Source organism: Podarcis cretensis (genome assembly GCF_951804945.1).
Source record: "Podarcis cretensis genome assembly, chromosome: 1".
Taxonomy (NCBI): domain Eukaryota; kingdom Metazoa; phylum Chordata; class Lepidosauria; order Squamata; family Lacertidae; genus Podarcis; species Podarcis cretensis.
The window spans coordinates 120794836-120819458 of record NC_137170.1 but is presented as its reverse complement, the minus strand read 5'-3'; the positions used below and the strand labels follow the sequence as shown (position 1 = coordinate 120819458).

The following is a 24623-nucleotide window of genomic DNA, read 5'->3' as shown; positions in this document are numbered from 1 at the left end:
GCACATCTGGCTGAGTTTCCACAGCCACTCTGGGTGGCTCCCAACAGCATATTAAAAACACTATAAAACATCAAACATTAAAAACTTCCCTAAACAGGGTTGCCTTCAGATGTCTTCTAAAAGTCAGATAGTTGTTTATGAAGCCACAGGCGGCCTCTGAGACTATAGGTTTGAGTATTTCTGTGGTGGCTGTCACGAATAGGATACATTTACCTTCCCACCTAGCCAATGCTAATGAGATATGACTTGGGAAATCATACCCTCTGAATTAATTCGGTCTGCTCAACAGTTAAGTAATACGAGAGGAATGGAGAAATACTAAAAGCTTCCATATGATCCCTGTGGGAAGACAGCTTTCTCAACGTTAAAGTGAACTCCTGGCTTAGGAAAGAATTGAGGAAATCATGCTTTTGAAAACGTGCATAAGCGCAGAATGACATCTGCAGTAAGTAAAGGAGGTTCACTGCCCTGCCACCGATTTAATCTCTGTTCAGGAATGGACCGAAGAGACATTTTTGAAGCAGGAAGTCTCAGGACTTGAAAGCAGGAAGTTAAGAGTTTGTTTGTTTGATTAGATTTATGTACCGCCCTTCATCCCAAGATCTCAAGACGGTTCACAGAATAAAATATGGGAGAAAAACATGTAAATAAGTAAAACAAAACAGCAAAAGAATAACCCCCTCTCCTTTCCTCCTCTATATAAAATTCCCATGATCCCTGACCACTGGGGTCCTGCTAGCTAGGGATTATGGGGGGTGTAGTCCAAAAACATCTGGAGAGACCCAAGTTTAGGAAACACCGGTGGGCTGTGGCAGGTGCCCACTTATGCCAGCTCTTGACAGCTTCTGTGGGTCAGATGGAGAGAAGGCAGAAAATGTGGGGGTTTTTTTAGGAGGTATTTTAAGATAAATATAGTGGAAAGGCTGATTCACAGGCGAATGAGCATATTCTGAACATAAGAGTAGAAAAGCTTTACAGTGGTACCTCAGTTTACATACACTTCAGGTTACAGACTCCGCTAACCCAGAAATAGTACCTTGGGTTAAGAACTTTGCTTCAGGATGAGAACAGAAATTGCACGACCGCGACAGCAGCGGGAGGCCCCATTAGCTAAAGTGGTACCTCAGGTTAAGCTCAGTTTCAGGTTAAGAACGGACCTCCAGAACGAATTAAGTTCTTAACTCGAGGTACCACTGTACAGTGTTACCTCGGTTTACAAACTTAATCCATTCCGGTAGTCCGTTCTTAAACCGAAATTATTCTTAAACTGAGGCGCACTTTCCCTAATGAGGCCTCCTGCTGCCAGCGCCCTTCCACCATTCGGATTCCATTCTTAGACCAAGGTAAAGTTCGCAAACTGGGACACTGCTTCCAGTTTTGCAGAGTTCTTAAACCGAATCGTTCTTAAACAGGACTGTTCTTAAACCAAGGTACCACTGTATGGGGTTGCGGCGCTCATCTTGCTTTCAGGCCGAGGGAGCCGGCATTTGTCCACAGACAGCTTTCTGGGTCATGTAGCCAGCATGACTAAACAACAGTGGGAGGCCCCATTAGCTAAAGTGGTGCTTCAGGGTATGAACAGTTTCAGGTTAAGAACGGACCTCCGGAACGAATTAAGTACTTAACCCGAGGTACCACTGTACTACTTCGGTTTCTTATTTTCCTGGACTCACTGTGACAGGGTAAACAAGGAGGATAATTCATTCTTTCCAAGGTCTTATAGAAGAACCTCTTCTTAGAAATACTTTATACTTTATTCTTTATATAAAGAACAGCTTCTATGTGTGGGCTGTTAGGCTGCTGAATGAAAAGATAACAACAGGGCAACTGACTTTCGGGTTTGGTGGGTTTGTGTCAGTAAATGAGGGGAATTAAGACTAAGAGAGCTGAGTGGGGGGTCTCGTGTAATCTCACTGTATACAAGTTGTACAAGTGACAATAAAGTATTTCAATTTCAATTTTAGAAGATGCCTCTCATTGAAATCCAGATATAAGTCAATCACCAGCAGCAACAAAATTCTCGCTCCTGTGTGTGTTTACAATATTATTCATCGGTTTTAGGAGGAGCAATATTTATGCTAAGAGAATTCCACATTGCTAAGCTTTCTCCCATGAATAATGGTTTTTCCTTGCCTCATTTCAACCTGGACATGTTTGCCTGACAGTTCATGGGATGGTGAATCTTAAAATTGACACTGGACCGAGACCCAACAAGCATAATGGGTGCTTGTTTCAGCGCTCTTATTTATATCAAATCGATACTTGGATAGAGCATTGTTTTCTGTTCAATAGTATTTAAACGGCATTTGTCTGAAGCTATTAGTTAAAAGTGATGTATTATGATTCTTTCAATAACGGGCAGAGAAAAGACAAGATTGTTAAACGTGCGAATTAATGTGCTACATGCATTGATGGTGATCCTGGAAGCACAAGTGATAAATTATTAATGGTGGCGCACAGTCTAATGCACTGTAGCGCCTTTTTTTTTTAATGTCATCATTTTTGCATGGTCTCATTACAGCAGGGTTGTAAAAGTATCACCGCTGTCTTCACGAACAGAGTGGAATAAAGCTTTTCATGGACTCTCTCTCTCTGCATTTGACACATTAAAACACACACACACAGCCTAGGGTTGCCATATTTCAAGAAATAAAAATCCAGACACAGTTGCCGAGCTGTTTTGGGGCAAGGCCAGCAAAACACCTCAGATAAACAAGTGGCGCATGCCACCGGCAGGACCATTCTGCCACCCAAGATATGCGGGGCGGGTGGAATAGGAGCAGGGCTGGTCCAAGATATTTTGCCACCTGAGGCAGACCCCAAAATGGGACCTCCCTCCCTGCTAGGGAAGAAAGGGTGGGGGAACGTCTACACTAGGAACAAGGGACAAAGATTGACACGGGAATCCGCTTCCCTGTGGATCCTGCTGCCTGAGGCAGTCGCCTTGCCCTGCCTTATGGGTGGGCCGGCACTGAGGAGGATGTCACAGGTGGACTGTGAGCAGCAGAAGAGAAGAGCACACTTGCATCATGTTCCAGCCGGTAAATCCATGACCACATCCTCTTCAAAGATCCCACATTGTATCAGCCTCAAACCTGGCATAAATAATTTCCTTCCTATTTAGTTGCCCCCCCCCCCCATCAATAAAAAATACTTAACTGAGATTCTGCCCCCCTCAACAAAAGCCTGTTGCCCCTAACAGAAATCCATGCTTCATCATGGTTTCTGTGTATAACTCATTTTATTTGGCTGCAACTTTTGACAGAATGAACATAACACAGTTTGTTGCATTATATTCTGAGTTAAAGGATCTTTCCGATGGTTTCATGGTATGACCTGATTCTGATGTTATGAGCCACCAAACCTCAGAAACACAACTTTTTGGTTGGTGGTTTCTGAAAGAGAGAGGATGGCGGCCGGGGAAGCCAATTCCATTTTATTCGTTTGCCTGGGGAACATTTGCCGCTCTCCCATAGCCTAAGGCATTTTAAGGAAACTTGTGGCTGAGGAAAACATTGAAAACAAGTGGGTGATAGGCAGCGGTGCTGTTTCTGACTGGAATGTGGGACGCTGCCCAGATGCAAGGGCTTTAAGTTGTCTAAGAAATCATGTCATTCAGATGGGCCATAAAGCACCACAGGTTATACAACAAGATGATTTCCTAACATTTGATTATATGCTTTGTATGGATGAAAGGAATTTACGAGATCTGAAAAGAAAAAAGCAAGTTTTCAATCTCAGATTGAGCTGTTTGGGATTGAGCTATGATCCGCAAAACCAGCTTATTATGGAAGATCTATACTACGGGACTGATGAAGATTTGGAAACTGTTTTATCAACAGTGTCTTAGGTGCTGTAAAGCAGTGGTTCCCAAACTTTTTTGGCCATGCCCCACTTAAACATCTCTAAAATCCAGGTGCCCGCCCCCCGTGACATATAATTCTTATTATTCAAAGAGTGAACTCCTATTCAGTGGAGGAAGTAAACAACAACAAAAAATCACTCTTAATAACTCATTCTCGAATCGCCCCCCCCCCCCCAAATCAAATTGCCTCCCCTTGTGGGGCGTGTGCGTGCCCCAGGTTGGTAACCACGGCTTTGAAGCATTTTGGGGGGGAGGCAAGCGTTTCTGAAAGTATGTAATATTGAGCTGTTCTGGACTGAAGGTACCTTCTTCCACCTTTGGTGGACCTGCCCAAAGATTAAGGCCTTCTGGGAAATGATTTATAATGAGATTAAGAAAGTACTTAAATGCACCTTTCATAAGAAACCAGAGGCATTTCTCTTGGGTATGGTCGGCCAGCTGGTGCCGAGGAAGGATAAAAATTTCTTTTTGTACGCTACTACGGCAGCAAGGATTCTTCTAGCAAAGTATTGGAAGACACAAGAGCTACCCACGCTGGAGGAATGGCAGGCGAAAGTGATCGACTTTATGGGACTGGCAGAAATGACCAGCAGAATCCGCGACCAAGAGAAAGAGACTGTGGAAGAAGATTGGAAGAAGTTTAAAATATATCTTAAGAGTTATTATAAAATTGAGGAGTGCTAAAATGCTAAGGGAGAGGAAGATGTAGAATTACAGCGGTAAATTTTGTTTGATTTAGGGTGAAATTGAAAAGGAGAATGAATTTATATTTAATTGGCTAAAAGGGTTGTTGAGTAATTGTAAAAAAAAAAAAAAAGGATGCAAAAAGGGGAAGGTATGGGGAAGTCCGAGAAAAGAGGCTTATGGAAATAAGGTTAAGAAATTATGATTTTTTGTGTTTGTTTCCATGTTGTTTTTGTTATGTTTGTTAAAAATTGGAAAATTAATTAAAAAAATTATTAAAAAATAATAATAATAATATTGAGCTGTTCTGAAAAATTATTCTCAATTGATACTCAATTGTAAAGATTCTTTTTAAAAAAAAGAAAATAAAAGAAACACAACTCCTAAATTGTTTCCACAAGTTTGACCACTGGGGTATAGCGGATTGCCCGAGGGGGGCGCAGCAAAAGCCCCGGGGGGGACAGACTTCCCCCTCCGCCATCCTCCCGGGAGGAATTCCGCTTCTCTCGCTTCCCCTCCAGGGGGAGGAAATCAGGAGGTTCCGCCTGCCTTGCCTGCCTGCCTGCCTGGAGCAGCCTCGGCGCAGCTCCGCCCCGTCTGTGGCGTTTGTTTGGGTCTATAAAAAGCCCCCGGTGCTGCGTAACGGCGTCGGGGGGGAAAAGATGGAAGGCTACTGGTGTTTTCTGGCGCTGCTGGCGTCGGCGCTGCTGCTGGGCTTCTGCTCCGTCGTCTTCGCCCTCGTCTGGGTTCTGCACTACCGCGAGGGGCTCGCCTGGGACGGGGGGAACGCCGAGTTCAACTGGCACCCGGTGCTCCTCCTCACGGGCTTCGTCTTCGTGCAAGGGATCGGTGCGTAAAAGCGCGCAAGCGGCGCGGTGCCCGGAGGCAGAGCTTTGCGAGCTTCTTGGAGAGGCATCGAGGGGGAGAGAGGGGGCTCGAATCTGCGTTGGGGGGGGGGTCGAGAAAGCGGGAGGGGGTGCTTCTCTAAACTTATTTGGAAAGTGTTTATTTGAATATGTGGTGGGGGGAATTGTGAACCCTTGAAAACGTTAGCAGCGTTGAGATAAAGTCAACAGTGTAAAAGAAGTTTGGACGGATGTAAGAATGGAATACTGAATGGTTTAGTTTATGTAAAATACGCAGGGATTTATGATCCGCAAAAGGAACCACGGAGAGAGGAGGAGGGAAGTCACGGATATTTCAAGGATGTCTAAATGAGCATTCTAAGTTGTAAAACAGAAAATTTAATAAGAATTTTACATGGAGAGAAACGGGGCTGCTTGCATCTCAGCAGCAGGGCAGCTGCCCCAAACTTCTGCGGCTGGTTAGAAAGCATTGAAAGTTGTTTAGGTGTGTAGCAACAGCAGCCAGGGTTCTTTTTTGGGCAAGGAAGAACTTCCCACGAAGGAAGAATGGCCAAGTCAGACTGCTATGGCTATGCAGAACTGGTGAAATTAGCAGCAAAATCAAGAGCGATGACAAATAGCAGCAAGAGCAATAATGTTGTTTTTTGTACCCCACCCATCTGACTGGGTTGCCCCAGCCCCTCTGGGCGGCTTCCAACAGAGATCACCTCTAACGATGAGTGTTTTATGGAAGAATGGATGCCCTTTTTTTGTACTATTAGGAGTACGATGAACTCGCGAGCAGGATTTGAGCTATGAACAACAGAAGGGATTCGATTATAGAGGTTATAATTTAATAAACAGAAGAAGGTAAAGTTCAGCAGAAGGGGAGAATCGAAAACTCCATGGAGGACGGGGCGGGAAATTGACAAAAATAAGAGAAAAGACGAACTTGCATTTTCAGTGAATGTGTTAAAAATGGGGGGGGGGGGGGAGAGAAAAAGAAAGCGAGTGTGCACTCGCTAAGACTGCGTGGCGACTTGAGAGTAAACCAAAGAAGAAGATCCATTGAACTGAATGGGGATTGCTGAGTTTCCTTGCAGCTGCAGAAGGCTATGTTTTATAACTTTTCAGTTTTGCTGCGTTCGGTTGGCCAGGATTGCAGCTTAAATTTCTTAAGCAAAATTAAGATCGCAGCTGCCACTACTTCTGCTTTTTCTGCAACAAGTTGAAGCTCTTGAAAGCCGGTTCTGTTGCACGCAACCAGAATTGTTAACACACAGATCAGTCCCAGAGCGCAGGGCTCTTTAAGTATTCCATGTTGCTGAATTCTTGGCTCTCCCCCCCCCCCGGGGGGGGGTTAGAGAGAATGCAGAACGCATTCATTGTCCAGAGAACTGTGCAGTGCAGAACATACTTGACTTATTTCTGAGTAAATGTGATCCAGCAGTGTGCTCCAAAAATGCATTCTCCTGAGGCGTAGTCCACTTATTTAATTACACAATCAGTTTCTCATACAACATGCAGCAAAGAAGAAGAAGAAGCCTTCCAGCCCCCACTCCCTCCCATGACTGCATTTTTTGTGGCAGGGTCACAACCACATCTGGATTCCGTCAAGCCAGGAAGGCTTAACATTATCTGTGCTTCCTGTTTACCGATGTTTGACTCATTTGATGTGAACTGAAAAGTGGAATGTTTGAGCCTCCTTTCTCTTCTTTTCATTTGGGGATCGATTTGATTTTGCTTAAGTTGTTTCATCATGTTGTAAATTGGGGGGGGGGGGGGTTATCTACCATGACTGAGCTGGATAGTGCATGAGCAAGAAAAATAATATGAACCTTTAAGGTGAGAAACTGGTACATGTATACCCAGAGACTTAATCTGAGTAGATTTGTCTTAAGATTTTAGCCCAAGGCTGTAGATGATAATAGCTGCCTTAGGAGCATTGTGCAGTTGGTAGAAAATTAACACACTTGAGCCTTGACCAGCGCATTCCACAATCCAGCACGCTTGCAAGGATTGCAGTGGAAGGCCATCTGTGGCTACTAGCCATGATTATTATGCTCTCAATAGCAGTTGGAGGCAGTAATACTTAACAATGGCCGTTGCTGAAGACCACAGGAGGGGAGGTTACTCTTGGGGTTGTATCCTGCTTGCAGTTGTATCCTGGTTGCCCACTGTGAGAGGAGGATACTGGTCTAGATGGGCAGCCATTCGCCTGATCCAGCAGGCTCTTCTTAAGTATTTAAGTTTTTTTTATCTCCCCTGCCCAGCCAAAATTTGTGGCCAAAAGCAGGCTGTCCTCATGCAGCACGCTATCAGTAACACTGCATGTCTACTCGAGAAGACGTATCAGGCTCAATAGGGCTTACTCCCAAATAACTGGATAAGATTACAACCTTGAATGTATGTTTGGCATCCATATTGTCTTATTTCTTCGTGCTTCTGTTTTGACTAAGGCTGCAGTCCTACAAAGTTTTATACAGTTACCTTGGAATATGCTCCACTGAAAACACTGAAACTTTTGAATAGACGTGAACAGTGGTACCTCGGTTTTCGAGCGTCTCGGAAGCCAAACGCAGAGCCGTCTTTCCCATGGGGCTTAGTGGTGCGTCACGCCAGGGCATCGGCCTCTCAAGGGCGCCCCAACAAGTGGGGGAGCTGCGCGGCTTTGCCAGTGGCCTCCCCTTTTTCTGCACGCACGCCATAATGATGGCGGGCGCGGAATTTCCCTCCGAAGCCTCTGCGGGGATCACTCTCCTCCCGAGGAGGCTTGGGAGGGAAGCTGCGCTCTCCTCCCGAGGAGGCTTGGGAGGGGCGCAACTTCACTCCCAAGCCTCTGCGGGGATCGCTCTCCTGCAGCAGCATGGGGGAGAGTTGCAGGGCCCCCCGGATGGCTGGCAGTGTGCACTACAGCTACCCCAAAACTATCTGTGGTAATTGGGGGGCGCTGGGCGGATATTTGCACCCTGGCGCCGCATCTGCTAAAGATGGCCCTAGCCAAACGTTTTGGTTTTCGAATGCCGAAAACCAGGGAGTAAATGCTTCCATTTTCAAACGCACCTCAGAAGTTGAATGGCTTCAGCTACATTTTTTTCAATTTTCTCCATTTACTTTGCAGACCGCCCTTTGCGCCTGGGTTGTCGAACGTTTCGGAAGTCGAACGGTCTTCCGAAATGGATTACGTTCGATAACTGAGGTACCACTGTATATGGTATTGCACTGTAAGTGCAGTTAAAGTGCTGGGTTGGTTTCACGTAATTCTCAAAGCAATTAGTTTTAATAGCATCTGGTAATAAGAGGCACTAAAGCTGGAGAATAAAGACAATATTACAATTCGGCTTTAAAAACAATGGTATTTGTTATGATAGAAAATTGGAAAAAGAAGACATCTACAGTTCAGTCCTATAGAGAAGTCCCACTGAGTTAAATGAGTTTGGTTGATTGTTTATTTAATTTCTATACCACGTAATATATTAAAAATATTTTAAGCGATGTACAGAGAACTGAAGCAACATCAAACAACTTAAACAAAATATTACAAAAATACAGTTACATATAAAATTTTGCGTATATGTATATTTATATCAATTCATTTTCCTTCTGACATTTTCCAGTATAGAATTACAACCTTAAGCTTAAAACTGTATGTTATGGTGCAGCATGTCAGTATACTAAGGTAAAGGACCCCTGGATGGTTAAGTCCATTCAAAGGTGACTGGGGTTGCAGCGCTCATCTCGCTCTCAGGCCGAGGTAGCTGGCATTTGTCCACAGATAGCTTTCTGAGTCATGTGGCCAGCTGGTCCAAACCACTTCTGGTGCAACGGAACACCGTGACAGAAACCAGAGCGCACGGAAACGCTGTTTATCTTCCCGCTGCAGTGGTACCTATTTATCTACTTGCACTGACGTGCTTTCGACCTGCTAGGTTGGCAGGAGCAGGGACCGAGCAATAGGAGCTCACTCCGTCACAGGGATTTGAACCGCCGACCTTCTGATCGGCAAGCCCAAGAGGCTCAGTGGTTTAGACCATAGCGCCACCCGCATCCCTATGTCAGTATACTATTTAGAACAGTGGAACTTGTGGTTCTCTAGAGCTTGTTAGACTGGAGTTCCCATCAGCTGTAGCCAACATGGTCAGTGGTGAGAGATGATGTAATCCAGCAACATTTGGAAAGCCAAGATTTTCCCACCCCCCTATTGATGCTGAGAGGGAAGTGGCAGGTAAGACGAGGAGCAGAGATGATACTAAGAAGTACAATAATCTTATTCATGGTTTCTTCTTTTTTCTCAACTGCGTTTTATTTTGTTCCCCCACTTTTTGTTTTTATAATATTTTTTATTAATTTTAACATATAAATTATAAAATGTACCACAAAACTTATCACTTATACAATCTTTTTAGACGTCCATCGGCACTTCTGATGATCCACCATTTTAACCACTTCTTATGCATTTCTTAAGTTTATATTGCCTTTACATCTCTTAACAAATCATCCTCCCCCTTGTCCATTTTTACAATACTTCTAATAACACTCCTCACAAAACTTCTTGCAACCCTACAAACGCCGTCTGTTCTTCACAATTACTTTTCAAATAGTCCATAAATTTACTCCAGTCTTCTGTGAATTTCTGGTCTCGCCTGTTTCGAATCCTTCCTGTTAGTTTATCTAATTCTGCATAGTCCATTAACTTCATCCTCCATTCTTCAATCGTCGGTAACTCTTCTTGCTTCCATTTTGGGGCCAATAATATTCTTGCTGCTGTTATTGCATATAAAAAGAGCTTACATTCCTTTCTGTTTATGTCCCTCCCCACAATGCCCAATAGAAATGCTTCTGGTTTCTTTATAAATGTATATTTCAACATTTTTTTCAACTCATTATATATCATCTCCCAGAAGCATTTCACCTTTTTACATTCCCACCTTTTTACATGGTCCCCCACTTTTTGAGGGAGCAACACTTGGCTTCCTAATGTTGATTTCAAATTTCTTATTTGGGTACCCATCGCTGCATTGTATGTGTCAATAAAACAGTGTTGAGGTGCAGAGGGGAGTTGGGTAAGCAAACTGACAAGATGCGACATAAAGAAGGTATAACTTGGGTACGAGAGGACAGGGTGACGGAAGTGGAGTAAATACTTAATGTAAAGGGAGAGAAGTCTTTGCACAGCCTGACAAGACTAAGAATGCATATCATGAATGAGGGAAGACAAAGGGAGTATTGAGTTGTAGAAAAGCAGAAGGGTATGTGGAAAATGAAAGAACTTAACTATGTGCATTCTTTGGCAACAGTCTGTTTTCAGTTTAGCCAGCTTGCTGCAGTTAGGTCACATTATTCTTCAGCTTTAGCAATTGCATTCACCTGAATTACCTGTCGCGTTAGACGCACAGTAATGCGGAACAGCTCACACAACGTAGCTTTTTACGAATGCATATAAAATATTATGTGTGCGCTCGTAAAATTGCAACGTGCAAATCCATTTGTGTGGTTTGTAAGTGGATGTGCCAGGAACAAAAGAATGTGATCTGTCACAGGACTAGGTTTTTATTAGAATTTGACGCTCTTATTAGAGGAAGCCAAAACGCTTCTAAGAGGGTGGGGGGGGAGCTACGTGGACAGAATTGTGTTATGATACACTTTTTAAGCATCTCTGTGCCTGCTTGCCAAAGGCTTATTAAGCCCCATTGGACTCAACAGGACTTGTTGGCATACAAACATTCCTACGAGAAGCTGCATGTAAGCACTTAATAGCTGAATTTTCTTTGTTCTTCTGTGTTTAAACTGGTGCTTTTTCCCTCAACCTGTTGAAAACATGGCTACCATATTTCCAGTCTGAATGTGCTTTTCTTCAACTCCTTGGAGAGGTGAAAGAAAAAGCTGTGAAACTGCAGAAAGGTTGTGTACAGTTAACTTGAAAAGACGACGTCTTCAAATGTCAATATTGTGCTTCCTATAGCATAGGGAAATATACATTGGTTCCAGTTCCAGGACATTCCATTTAGGAACAGAGTTTTCTTTATGACTTATATAGTGGATGTGTAGACCTTGGCATGCACTGTACATAAATTAGAATGTTTTATAAGGCTATAGAGCCTTAAAGGTGATGTTGTTCATAGCAAGCAACTGCTGTGTTCATCCCTTCTTCCTGAACTGGCTTTTTCCTGGCCAGGTGACTGGAGAAGAGGGGGGGAAATGGATTGGGTTTGGTCTTTCTGCACTTGACATGCCACTTCAGGAAATCTCAGTTGCCTATGCCTCCAAGGAACGGCTCACAATAATTACCGTATTTTTCGCTCTATAGGACACACCGGACAATAGGACGCACCTTATTTTAGAGGGGGGGAAAACAGGGGGGGGGGAAATCTCCCCCTCTCTGCCCAGCACCCCTTCAGCGAAGCCCAGCACTACCTTGGAAGCTTGGAGAGCGAGAGGGGTCGGTGCACACCAATCCCTCTCGCTCTCCAGGCTTCAGGTTCCTTTCGACCTGCTCTTTGGGGCTGGCGGGGGGAAGCCCAGCACCAGCCCCAAAGAGCAAGTCGGGGAGCAGCAGAAAGGCGCAGCGGAGAGGCTGCTGCCATAGTCGCGTGTCACCTCTCCAGCTGGGAGAGGGTCGCGGGGCTATAGCTTCTTTAGCCCCGCACGCGCTCTCCCGGCTGGAGAGGAGGCGTGCGGCTAAAGAGGCTCCTGCCATAGCCGCGCGTCACCTCTCCAGCCAGGAGAGGGTCGCGGGGCAATGGCTTCTTCGCTCCATAGGATGCACACACATTTCCTCTTCATTTTTGAAGGGGAAAAAGTGTGTCCTATAGAGCGAAAAATACAGTACTTTTTAGGAGGGGAAAAGTGAGTCTTATAGAGCAAAAAAAATGGTAATCTGCTTCACGCTTATGGCACGTCCGTGGGGAGGAGGGCGGAAATCATGTGGCAGGGCAAAGGCGTATTTGCAGACATCTGTAATCTCTGTGTCAAATTGTGCAAACGTGAAATTTAAGAATAGAGGAAGGGAAGCTAGCCTAGAACCCTGGAAAAAGGAAGAACAAGCAAAGGGAACAAGTTGTTTCTGAAAATAGGTCCATGTGCTGTTTAATATCTTCAGTATACCTGAAGGAGCGTCTCCACCTCCATCGTTCTGCCTGGACACTGAGATCCAGCTCCGAGGGCCTTCTGTCGGTTCCCTCACTGCGAGAAGCCAAGTTACAGGGAACCAGGCAGAGAGCCTTCTCTGTAGTAGCACCCGCCCTGTGGAACGCCCTCCCATCAGATGTCAAGGAAATAATCAACTACCATACTTTAAGGAGACATCTGAAGGCAGCCCTGTTTAGGGACTATTGTATTTTAATATTTTGTTGGAAGCCGCCCAGAGTGGCTGGGGAAACCCAGCCAGATGGGCGGGGTATAAATAAATTATTATTATTATTATTAATTATTATTAATTATTATTAATTATTATTAATTATTATTATGTAATGCACAGGGAAACAAGAAAAACAAATCAAAATCAGGTTTCTGAGGAAACTTGATGTAAGCCATCATGTATATAAATCGACTCACTTTGACAACGTTCAGAATCATGTGGGGGGAATTATTAACGATTGCTCCGGTAAACTAGGTGCAAATGCATGTTTGGGAGAAGTGTCCTGAGGGAAGATGGTAGGGAAAAACAGCTTTAAAAAAAAAAGTTTCCCAACATAGGTGTTCCCTGAAAGAGTGTAAAGCAGGTATGGGGAGCTTCTCTGATGTTGCTGGACGCCCAGCTTCTTTCAGCCTCGGCCAGTGTGGCCTAATGATCAGGGAATTTCCCATTTTTGGAGTTAAAAGAGTTAGTGGCATCATGGAAGGAATGGGCCAAAGTTAAGGAGAAGTGACGTCTCAGCTTGGCATGCTCCATTGCTGCATAACATGGCTTATTTATCAGGAAGCATCACAGGAATGTTGGGACGTGGGTGGCGCTGTGGGTTAAACCACAGAGCCTAGGACTTGCTGATCAGAAGGTCGGCGGTTCGAATCCCCGTGATGGGGTGAGCTCCCATTGCTCGGTCCCTGCTCCTGCCAACCTAGCAGTTCAAAAGCACGTCAGAGTGCAAGTAGATAAATAGGTACCGCTCCGGCGGGAAGGTAAACGGCGTTTCCGTGCGCTGCTCTGGTTCTCCAGAAGCGGTTTAGTCATGCTGGCCACATAACCCGGAAGCTGTACGCCGGCTCCCTCGGCCAATAAAGCGAGATGAGCGCCGCAACCCCAGAGTCGGCCACGACTGGACCTAACGGTCAAGGGTCCCTTTACCTTTACCTTTATCACAGGAATCTCATACTGTGCCACGTGAAAATCTGGTACTCCTCTTGAGCAAGTTTTTGGCTTTCGAAGAGGGAGCGACTTCTTGAGCCAGGCTTCCCTAGCTAAATCCTCAAAAGCTGATAGGTATAATTTGAATAACACGTGAACGGCCTTTAACATTCTGGGGAGAGAAAATAGTTTTCTAAAAATTCTGAACTCTTCCCTTTCTTTCTCCACCTCTAGCAATCATTGTGTACCGGTTACCGTGGACCTGGAAATGCAGCAAATTCCTGATGAAATTAATCCATGCTGGGTTAAATACCATCGCTCTGGTGCTTGCAGTTATTGCTCTGGTGGCTGTTTGGGATTTCCACAATGCCAAGAGTATTCCCAACATGTACAGTCTGCACAGTTGGATCGGACTGACTGCTGTCATTTGTTATGCTCTGCAGGTTAGACACCGTTTATAAACGGCACTTAAAGAGGTGGAATAAGTTGTTCTGTCTTATCTTTATTAAGAGTATGTTTGCACAGCTGAACGGCCTCTGTTTGAATCGCTTTAATTGGGCACTTTGTATTTACCACAAAAATGCAACAGTTTGTAGGCCGGTAAGTGCAACTCCGTGTGTTCATTGTAAGCAGAATAGATTATGTAAAAATGTGCAAGTTTTCTTTAGGCAGGCTAGATTCTCAGTATACAAATTTGTTCATTTCAAGCACTTTTTTAAAAGATGCTTTCCCCCTGGTAATCAAGCAACACCTGGGCTGGGGGGGGGGGAGAAAGAAAGAAAGAAAGAAATAGTTTGCCAGCATCTTGGAATTGGCACTGCAGGATGCCATTGAATAGGAAAAACAAGATTAAAAAATCTATCCATTTCAGTCTTTTCAGGGGAGGGGACATTGAAATGATTTCCAAGTACTAAGCCACCATTCTAAAGAGGAAACAGCATTCTGTATGCAGGGTAAAAATAGATTTTATGCAAAGTCATTGTGTGGGTTCCTGTTCAAAGGTTCGCGATTCCTTTGCCTTTCAAAAGTAAAAATCTGCCCTGGGTTCAAAAAGTTTCCCCTTCCTCCACCTCATAATGGATGGCACTAGGTGTATTTCATATAAGACTGTACCTGAGGTGGTTTAGAATGTGAAATGTACTCGGGAGTTGAGAGTGGATTTCATGCTCTTTATTCAGCTCATAGTGGTGAGGAGGAATGGAAGTTCCCTCAGAATGTCTGCTTTATATACACTATTTACACAATCGGCCCCACGTGATTGGCTAATTCTGGGATTCTTCTGTAGGCCAATCAGGTCGCGGATTCACTTCCACCTGGAGCTGGATTGGGTGGCTCCTGTGCACCAATCAGACTGCTGCATTCTGGATCCTATTGTTCTAGGACCAATCAGGCTGCTGCATTCTGAATCCTATTGTTCTAGGACCAATCAGACTGCTGCATTTTGGATCCTATTCAACTCAGTACATAACAGAATGGTTCTTTAAAATGGTAAACGAAGGAAGAGAAATGTTTGATTCAGTGTGAAGCTCTGCAGCAGGAACAGGGAGCCTGTGGCTCTCTAGTCGGTGTTGGGCTACAGATTCCTTCAGCCTCGGCCAGCATTTTCAGGGATAATAGGAGATGCCCTGCCGATCTACCAGAGGACCCCACCCCTATTCTTAAAGCTCCCATATAATAGAAATTTTTCAGGAACACTTGAAAGGTGAGAAGGGAAACCCAACGGTAGGAGCTTAAAAAGCAGTGGGGGCCTGGACACAAGATAGCCACTGAGATTCTGAAGTAAGCCTCAAATATCGATGGGGCCTGAATCAATTCCGGCTATTGGGATTCCTGGTAAAGTTGCCGGATGCCGCTGTCCGCAAAAGATAAGAGCTCACCAGCGCTGCGTTTCCTCATCCTTTGGAACTCCCTTCTTAGAGGAGCAAGACTGGCCTCCTTTTCCTTTCACCTGCCGGGTATTGGGAACCGGCTGCTTTTAAGGAAAGGGCTTTTAAGAGTGCTGTGCTGTTTTTATCCGTATTGTAATGGGTTTGTTTTTATATCCGTTTAACGTTGCTATATTTTAAATGCTTTCTAAGCATCAGCTTTTATATGTGTTGTTAGCTTTCTGTGTTTTAGTCATGTTTGCTTTAATTATTGTGAGCCGCCTTGAGTCCTGGTTCTGGGAGAAAGGCGGGATATAATAATAATAATAATAACAACAACAACAACAACAACAACAACAACAACAACCAACAATAATAATAATAATAATTAATAAATTTATTATTTATACCCCGCCCATCTGGCCACTCTGGGCGGCTTCCAACAAAACACTAAAATACAATAACCTATTAAACATTAAAAGCTTCCCTAAACAGGGCTGCTTTCAGATGTCTTCTAAAGGTTTGGTAGTTATTTTTCTCTTTGACATCTGGTGAGAGGGCGTTCCACAGGGCGGGTGCCACTACCGAGAAGGCCCTCTGCTTGGTTCCCTGTAACTTCACTTCTCACAGTGAGGGAACTGCCAAAAGGCCCTCGGTGCTGGACCTCAGTGTCTGGGCAGAACAATGGGGGTGGAGATGCTCCTTCAGGTATACTGGACCGAGGCCGTATAGGGCTTTAAAGGTCAGCACCAACACTTTGAATTGTGCTTGGAAACGTACTGGGAGCCAATGTAGATCTTTCAAGACCAGGGTAATATGGTCTTGGCGGCCGCTCCCAGTCACCAGTCTGCTTGCCACATTCTGGATTAGTTGTAGTTTCCGGTAGCCCCACATAGAGCGCATTGCAGTAGTCCAAGCGAGAGATAACTAGAGCATGCACCACTCTGCCGAGACAGTCTGCAGGCAGGTAGGGTCTCAGCCTAATCCACAGAGTGAATGCAACACAGCGAGTAGCACCGTTTTGTTTTTTTTAAAAAAAATAATTTTTATTCGTTTTCCAAACATATAATAGAAACAATACAAAACAGAAAAACAAAAAGTTCAAAACACAAACAAAAACATGCAAAACATTTAAACCAGTATAACTTCAAGATTATATTTTCATTCCCTTCTTTCTTATGACTTCCCCATACCTCCCCATCCCTGCATCCTTGTTTAGTGATTCTTTAGCAACCCTTTAGTCAATTATCCTAATTCCCTTTCATTAAATTTCCTTTAGCTTAATAGTTACAACTGCAATTCTCTGCTTCTTACCCCCTGACATCTTAGCATTCCTCAATGTTACAATAGTTTTTAAGGTATATTTTAAATTTCTTCCAGTCCTCTTCCACTGTCTCCTTCCCCTGGTCACGAATTCTGCCCGTCATCTCAGCCAGTCCCATAAAGTCCATTACCTTTGTTTGCCATTCCTCCAGAGTAGGTAGTTCTTGCATCTTCCAATACTTTGCCAGTAGAATTCTTGCTGCTGTGGTGGCATACATAAAAAAGATCCTATCCCTCTTTAACACCAATTGGCCGAGTAGCACCGTTTTGTGTGTTTTTCCCCCCACGTTGTTCGCTAGAGCACCTGTGTGGTGGGACTTACTTTGAGGATGAAAGCGCTCGCTCTTTGTGCCCACTCAAAACTGGTCTGTCAGCTCCATGGATGAGTGCCCAGCTTGCTTGTGTTGCAGCCAGCTCTTTGGTTTGGGGGTGCACACAAGGAATGCGCCAGCTTGGATTTTAGCTTCGTTTATTTGCTTAGGGAGACGTTTCAAGACAGTTGGGACGAGCTAAGTAACCCATCGACAAATAACATGCCCTCATTTCATGCTTGCTAAACAACGTATCAGAATAATAAGCAACAGAGCAGTTGGTTCTTAGGCAGACAATCCTTATTTTAAACCCTTTAATAAATAAATAAATAAATAAATATGTTTTTGTTTTCTTTAATATCTTGAAATGACCTCATCTTCTCTGTTGTGTAAGATGATGAGCATTTAAAGTGAACATGTAGCATTTTCAGAAATATGCAACCTTAGCTCCATACATGATGGCGATATTTTGCCAACAAGTTAAGAGCTCTGGTTTTAAACGATATAGTTTTAATGAGCTTAAGCATCGTTGTCACCTTTCTTTAATCACTATTTAGATAAGTTAAATCTGTTTCTGTATATGGTCACTGTTTGGTCTAGAGGTTTTCAGTGCCTTCCACATAAAAGTACAGCTAAGAAAACTACATTAAATATTTCTTCCCTATCGTCCTTTACATCAGATGTCAAGGAAATAAACAACTACCTGACTTTTAGAAGACATCTGAAGGCAGCCCTGTTTAGGGAAGTTTTTAATGTTTGATGTTTTAGCATGTTTTAAATATTCTGCTGGGAGCCGTCCAGGGTGGCTGGGGAAACCCAGCCAGGTGGGTGGAGTATAAATAATAAATAATAATTATAGTTAATACCCCTATTTTTGCCTGCCCATTTGTGGAGCAGCAGCCTTGTTGAGATACAGCAGGTCTCCGCTACTAGCAATTTCCAGAAACAACTTAAATGTTTGTTTGTTTTTAAAGAAACAAACATGCTTTTTCGGCTGGGTTGGGAACTGGGTCTCTTTCTTGCTTGGATGATGGTTTGTATTGTGTTTAAATCTACTTTTAGGTGTGTGTGTTTCTATTGCATGATTGTAAATATTGTCAAAATATATATGAAAGGTGATTCATAAACCATAATAGTAATAATAAATCCCTTTAATATAATTATGGGGAACATTATATTTCCATTACAGCTTCCAAAACATATTCTAGTAGTTGTTGGGCTTAGAACATTTTTATCACATGTGATGAAACAGCCTGGAGGAGAGGTTTTAAAAAATCAAGTTATAGGAAATATAGACCTTAGCTTGCTGCTCTGCTTCTGTCCTTCTTCCTTGTAGTGTTTATAGGCAGACGAGGGAGCAGGTGAATTCCATCAGACGTAGGACCGGGAGCGGCCAGCTCACTACCGAAAATTATTGTCCCTCTTTTGCGCTGTCCATCTTGCTTTGCCTGTTCATTAAAAAGAAAGACTTGGAAATGAGTCACAGTCACACCCACTCCTAATGTGATATTTTACCCTCCTGTCTGGTTCTCGTTTGCTTTTCTGCTCTACAAGGGAAGAGGGCATAATTCTGCCTTGCATCGCTTGGACTTCTGGCTCCAGGTTTTAACAGCATCCTCCTCTTGGCTTCTGTCTGTATTGCCTGTGTGTTTGACAGTTTATGCATCTCAGTAGGCTCTGGCCCACAGAAATTTATGCCGCAATTAATTGGATATTCTTTAAAGCGCCGCAGGATTCCTTGGCTGAGTTAGCATGGAAGGCTAAGCCAAACTTATCTTGAACATGTGACTGGGTGCGCTCTGAGGAAATATATCATGGCCGCTTCAATACTTTTCCTTAATTTTTTTTTTTTTTTTAGTTTTCAGTTTTACAGTTACTGTATTGATCCAAATATAAGCCGCACCTTTAAAATTAAAGGGGGGGGGGAGAGAGAAAGACAATGCCCTAATACAGGGGTCAGCAAACTTTTTCAGCATGGATCCGGTCCACTGTCCCTCAGACCTTGGGGGGTGGACTATTGAGGGGGGGGGGGAATGAACGAATTCCTATGCCCAACAAATAACACAGAGATGCATTTTAAATAAAAGCACACATTCTATTCATGTAAAAACACTAGGCAGGCCCCACAAATAACCAAGAGATGCATTTTAAATAAAAGGACACATTCTACTCATGGAAAAACATGCTGATTCCTGGACCGTCCGCAGGCCGGATTGAGAAGGCTATCGGGCCGGATCCGGCCCCCGGGCCTTAGTTTGCCTACCCATGCCCTAATATAAGCCATATGATTTAATACTGCAGGCACTCACACCCGTTCCGTTTTACCGTATGTCTGTTTCAGCAGCGATATCGTAAAGGCCAATTTTTGCAAGGTCACAAATTTAAGCCACGCTTTCAACTTTTCACAGTCAGAATTGGGGGGGGGGGAGTGAGGCATAAGTGAGGTACATCATTTCCCATTCTTGTACTGTAGTTATTTTTGTCCTTGTGTTTGTGTTTAAACAACATATCCCAGTAAAATAACTTGCTCTTTCTGTGTAGCTTGTTCTAGGTGTTGCTGTCTTTCTGCTTCCCTTTGCTTCCGGTTCTCTTCGGGCAACCCTGATGCCAATTCATGCTTATTTTGGCCTTCTAATCTTCGGAACGGTGATTGCGACAGCCCTCATGGGATTCACAGAAAAACTTATTTTTGCTTTGTAAGTATTTTTTTTATTTACGTCGCCGTAAATTAAAAAAAAGTTCTTGGTGTTTTTCTTGTTTGGTTTCGAGCGCTGCTCTTATAACAGCTTTCTTTTTCCAGATCGAGCCCTGGATATCAATATAAAGATTCTCCCTCAGAGGCCATCTTTGTCAACGTTCTTGGTGTTCTGATCTTGGTCTTTGGTGCTGTTGTTTTGTGGATGGCAACAAGGCCCCACTGGAAGCGCCCGCAGGAGCCGGATTTGAAAATCTCCCACCGAAACGGAGGAACGCTTGACAAAGAGGGATCGACTATGACGGACTGCAGCAACGCGGAGAAGTCTGACGTGGAGTTCAACAGCGAGGCAGCCAGGAAACGCAACCTGAAACTGGACGAAGCTGGTCAGAGGTCAACCATGTGAAGGTTTTGGATGCTACAGCCATACATCTCTCAGTACCAAAAGGGCTATTTTTCTCCCTCGCCTCTTTAGCTGTGCAACAACACAATATATATTGCTTGCTTAGTGCTACTGGGATATTCATTGATGGCTAGGCGGCAAGGACTTTGATTCTAGAAGAACTCGTGTTTATTGGTCAGTTGTTCTGAATGTAACTTTTCATCGACATGGGGCTGGAATGAAGCATGTCAGTTTTCCGCTGGTACAAGGCCTGTTGTCTTGAGCTGCTGGCAAATCTCTTTGAGGAGCAGCTTGCCAGTGTGGTGCTCCATTCCTTCCCATATTTTGGGGGTGAGCAGATCCTAAAACCATCGCCATGACAATGTTATCACTAAAACAAATAAAAGGTTAGGGTGCTTGTAACGGAAGGGTCTCCAGAAAAATGGCTATAAACCAGTTAGGAGAAAAATAGCACAGGTATTGAAAGAGAGGAAAGGTTTTGGGGGGCAGACATTGCATAAAGATTTGCCAAAATGATTACAATCTTCCTATGAGTGTTGCTCATATCAGCCCTCATAATCTCAGAAGTGCAATCAGAGTTCTGTTTGTGCTATTCTAGGTTATCTTACACAACTGGCATGGCAACATCTAACTCCTCCATCCCTTGATTTCACACAAGCTTTGGTGTTTAGGTTTTGTTTTTGTTTTCTATATTGCACACTTCATCTCACGTGAAACTACATAATTGGCACCTAACAGTATTGGAGGGCATAGTCCATCAAGCATGGCTACCAAGAGTGTTTCTGCACAACAGTGTGAAATTGATATAGGATGCTCAGCCACCATGTTTGGATTAAAATGGTCCCCTTGTTTCTGTGACTCCAGTGGGACAAAAATCCAATATAAGTGGAAGGATGTTTCCTTAAGAGGTTGGTGGATTGCATCCTAAAGCAGTCCTCTTCAAAACACTTTGGAATATTGACCTCTTAAAGGCACTGGTAGAAATGTTCAATAACTGTAAGAAGAATAATGGCATGCTTTGCACACTTTTCGCTATAGGAAAACTTTATGCAAAGGCATTTTACCTTTAGTTTACAGCCTGCACTTTGTAACTTTACAAAAAAAACCAAAGCCCTCGCCACAGTCACGTTATTACAGTCGATATTCTAATTCTCCAGAATAAATTCATTTAGCACAGTGAACAGACGAGTAACTACTTTCCGTTTATATGCCAAATAGCAATCTGACGATACGGTAACCTCATTCATCTAAACAAACCATAATGCTATTTATTTAAGGAGCTGGCTGCTATTTATAGTTGCATCCTTTGTTAAAGGGTCTTCTTTATAAGAGCTGCAGTTTCAAAGAGATCCAGGGAGGGAAGGAGGTTACAAAGAAAAGGCCCTGGAATTGAAATCGGAACCTTTATCGTGGACACATTAGGGAATGTTACATAATTTTGTAAAATGTAAGGAAGCCAGCTTGACTCTAGGTAATGCTAAGCAGTATATTCAGCAGTTATTTTTAAGATCTCGGGCTAGCTTCAATTCTGAAAGCACTACGCTGAGATTTTCCCAAAAGAAGTAGTGATTCTGGAATGATTTCTTAGGGCCTTGGGATATAACCGGAAATCTATGGAAGCTTGTTGACTGTTGTACATATATGTTGTAAATTGTCAGTACAGTCACACCTCGGGTTAAAGAGGCTTTGGGTTAAATCTTTTCAGGTTGTGTCCCGCAACAACCCAGAAGTAACGGAACGGGTTACTTCCGGGTTTTGCCGCTCATGCATGCGCAGACACTCAAAATGACGTCACATGTATGCGCAGAAGCGGCGAATCGCAACCCGCAGGCGCAGGTTGCCTTCTGCTCAGGTTGCGAATGGGGCTCTGGAACGGATCCCGTTCGCAACCAGAGGTACCGCTGTATCTGCTGACGTGATTTTACAGAAAACTGCATCTGGACCTTCAGGGCCAAATCTGCTGTTTGTGTCTCTTTGTTATAAAAATTCTCTGGCTCAAAACTGAAACATGCTGGTTTTCATTGTGTAAAGAAAAGGCTTTTATACTTTGTACTACCCTGTTCTACTGAATTCTGATGAAAATCAGCACTTGTCTGTGAATGAAGAGAGCTGATCGGAAGCTAAGCTGGATACGTGCATGCCAATCTTCTGGCCAGGCCTACTGGGGGAAAGAGTGGACAACCTCTGTGAATGGCCTGTTCTAGAAGCCCTTCTGCAGCCCTTGGCAGCAATGCCATGGGAAGCGAGCCTGAGAGAAGTCTTAGCATACATAAACAATCCCTTTGCCCCCATGGCATGTGACAGTGGTTGGGTGTCACGTGATAGAGGGTGTGGCCATATTCTTTCTCACACTCTTCATTTCCTTTGGTTTTCCTGCCTTATATGTAAGCCCAGGACATCCATCATGATGAGCTTCCATATAATTAACTTTTGAAAAGTGAACTTCGCGAACAGATCAGTCTGTTAATGTTCGGTGTGGTGTTCATGGTCAACCTAATACCATCTCATGCCTGTTCAGCGAGCTGTGCAATAGCTTGGTAAGCTCTGGCAGTGTCAAAAAATGTTGAAAGTTGTATTGTGCTAGCCCTCGTTATTTTGAAAAACGTATATGGCTGCAATATTGTATCAATGGCTGCCTTATTTCATAAAATCAGTAGCTGAAGGTATGCTTCTCATTAAGTATATTTAAGAAGATACATAGAGTATTGTAAATAACAATAAGCAGTGTATATTGGTAATGATAACCCGGCTCTTTATAGAAGGAAATGGAAATATTTTGTAATTTCCTAATTACCAAAGAGGTTGCGTTTTTTAAAAAATCCATTTGAATATATTCCATTTGCAGAGCTTATTTTGCAGAGCAAAAGGGGGGCAAATGTTTTGTTACGTTCCTTTTTTTATATTGCAATAAAAGTTATGAAGTCTTAAGTTTGGTGTATTATGTAGTCCCATTATGTTGGGGGTATGGATTGCCAAGCTTTTAAATATAGCATGCAAGTAACATGGCTTGGTGTGATGCGCATGAACTGCAGCAGGTCTCTGGCATGCACACTGCTCCTTCCACACAAAGGGAAAAGTAACTGGGGCTTTTACTTTTATTTTTTATTAGCTACACTTGGTCCTGGCACCTACTGTGACCAGTTGCTGTTAACACTATGGTCACTTAACAGCAGTTCAAACAGTGGTTTGAAGCTGGTTTGTTCAAAACAAATAGCGGTAACCACAGGCAAACTGTGGTAGGCTAAAACTGAAATGAAAAGCTTTCTAAATCATTCTCCATGCTGCCTGGGGGGTGGCGGCATGAGGTTCATCTTTCTTACATGCTTATTTCCAAAGATTTCTCTTGAAAATCTTCTGCAACAGGCTTGCTTGTTTGTCCCGTTCCGCTAGTGGAATATGGCAACAGACACCTATTTCAAAACCAGTCCACATCCAGAAACAGATTTCCACAGGTGGATCAACACTCCAACCAGCACAGTGATTGGTGGGCTGTGAAAAAGCAAACATGTGGTCCCACGGAGGACCTTACGGTCTTCAGACAAAAACATTATAGAGGCCCCGGGCCACAGGGAGGTTAGGCTGGCCTCAACCAGAGCCAGGGCTTTTTCGGCTGTGGCTCCGATCTGATGGAACGCTCTGTCACAAGAGACTAGGGCCTTTCGGGACTTGACATCTTTCCGCAGGGCCTGCAAGACAGAGCTGTTCCACCAGGCCTTTGGCCAAGGCACAGCCTGACTCCCTCCTTTCGTAATCCTCACAGAACCCTAGCCCAATGGTTGCCATTAATTTGATTTGAACTGATTTTACAATGAATTGATTTTAGAATGCTGTATTGTTTTACTGTTGTTAGCCACTCTGAGCCCGGCTTCGGCTGGGGAGGGCGGGATATAAATAAATAAATAATTATTACTACTATTATCTAGGCTTGGGAGCCCTGAGTGCATATTGCCAATTGGTGACTGCTCTTGGCTCTAATGCCACAGGGAAGCAGGGCAGGAGAGAAAGAGTGCTGGATTCAGTCAGACACGCAGCCCAAAGCGATGCCCATACTGCTGTATTTGAAATTTGAAATACTTTATTGTCACTTGTACAATTTGTATACAGTGAGATTACACGAGCACCTCCCACTCAGCTCTCTTAGTCTTAATTCCCCTCATTTACTGGCACAAACCCACCAAACCCGAAAGTCAGTTGCCCTGTTGTTATCTTTTCATTCATCAGCCTAACAGCCCACGGATAGAAGCTGTTTTTTACCCTGTTGGTGAGACTAATCATGCTTCTATATCTTCTGCCTGAGGGCAGGAGATCAAGAAAGTGCCGGCCAGGGTGTGAATCATCCCTGAGGATT

At 43.7% G+C, this 24623-nt stretch overlaps 1 protein-coding gene across 2 annotated transcripts in view; it reads left to right on the top strand.

Moving 5' to 3' along the window:
• Positions 1-23203, top strand: part of CYBRD1 (cytochrome b reductase 1) — a 108665-nt gene extending 85462 nt beyond the window's left edge. Inside the window, exons 2-5 of one of the 2 annotated variants that reach the window (XM_079982801.1) lie at positions 5219-5398; positions 13913-14121; positions 19719-19873; positions 19978-23203. In XM_079982801.1, the coding sequence (XP_079838927.1) occupies positions 5219-5398; positions 13913-14121; positions 19719-19873; positions 19978-20278 (845 nt within the window). In that variant the 3' untranslated portion in view covers positions 20279-23203. Of the gene's footprint in view, positions 1-5145; positions 5399-13912; positions 14122-19718; positions 19874-19977 lie in introns of those variants that run through there. The other variant, XM_079982800.1, reaches the window with a different exon arrangement.
• Positions 23204-24623: the final 1420 nt, after the last annotated feature.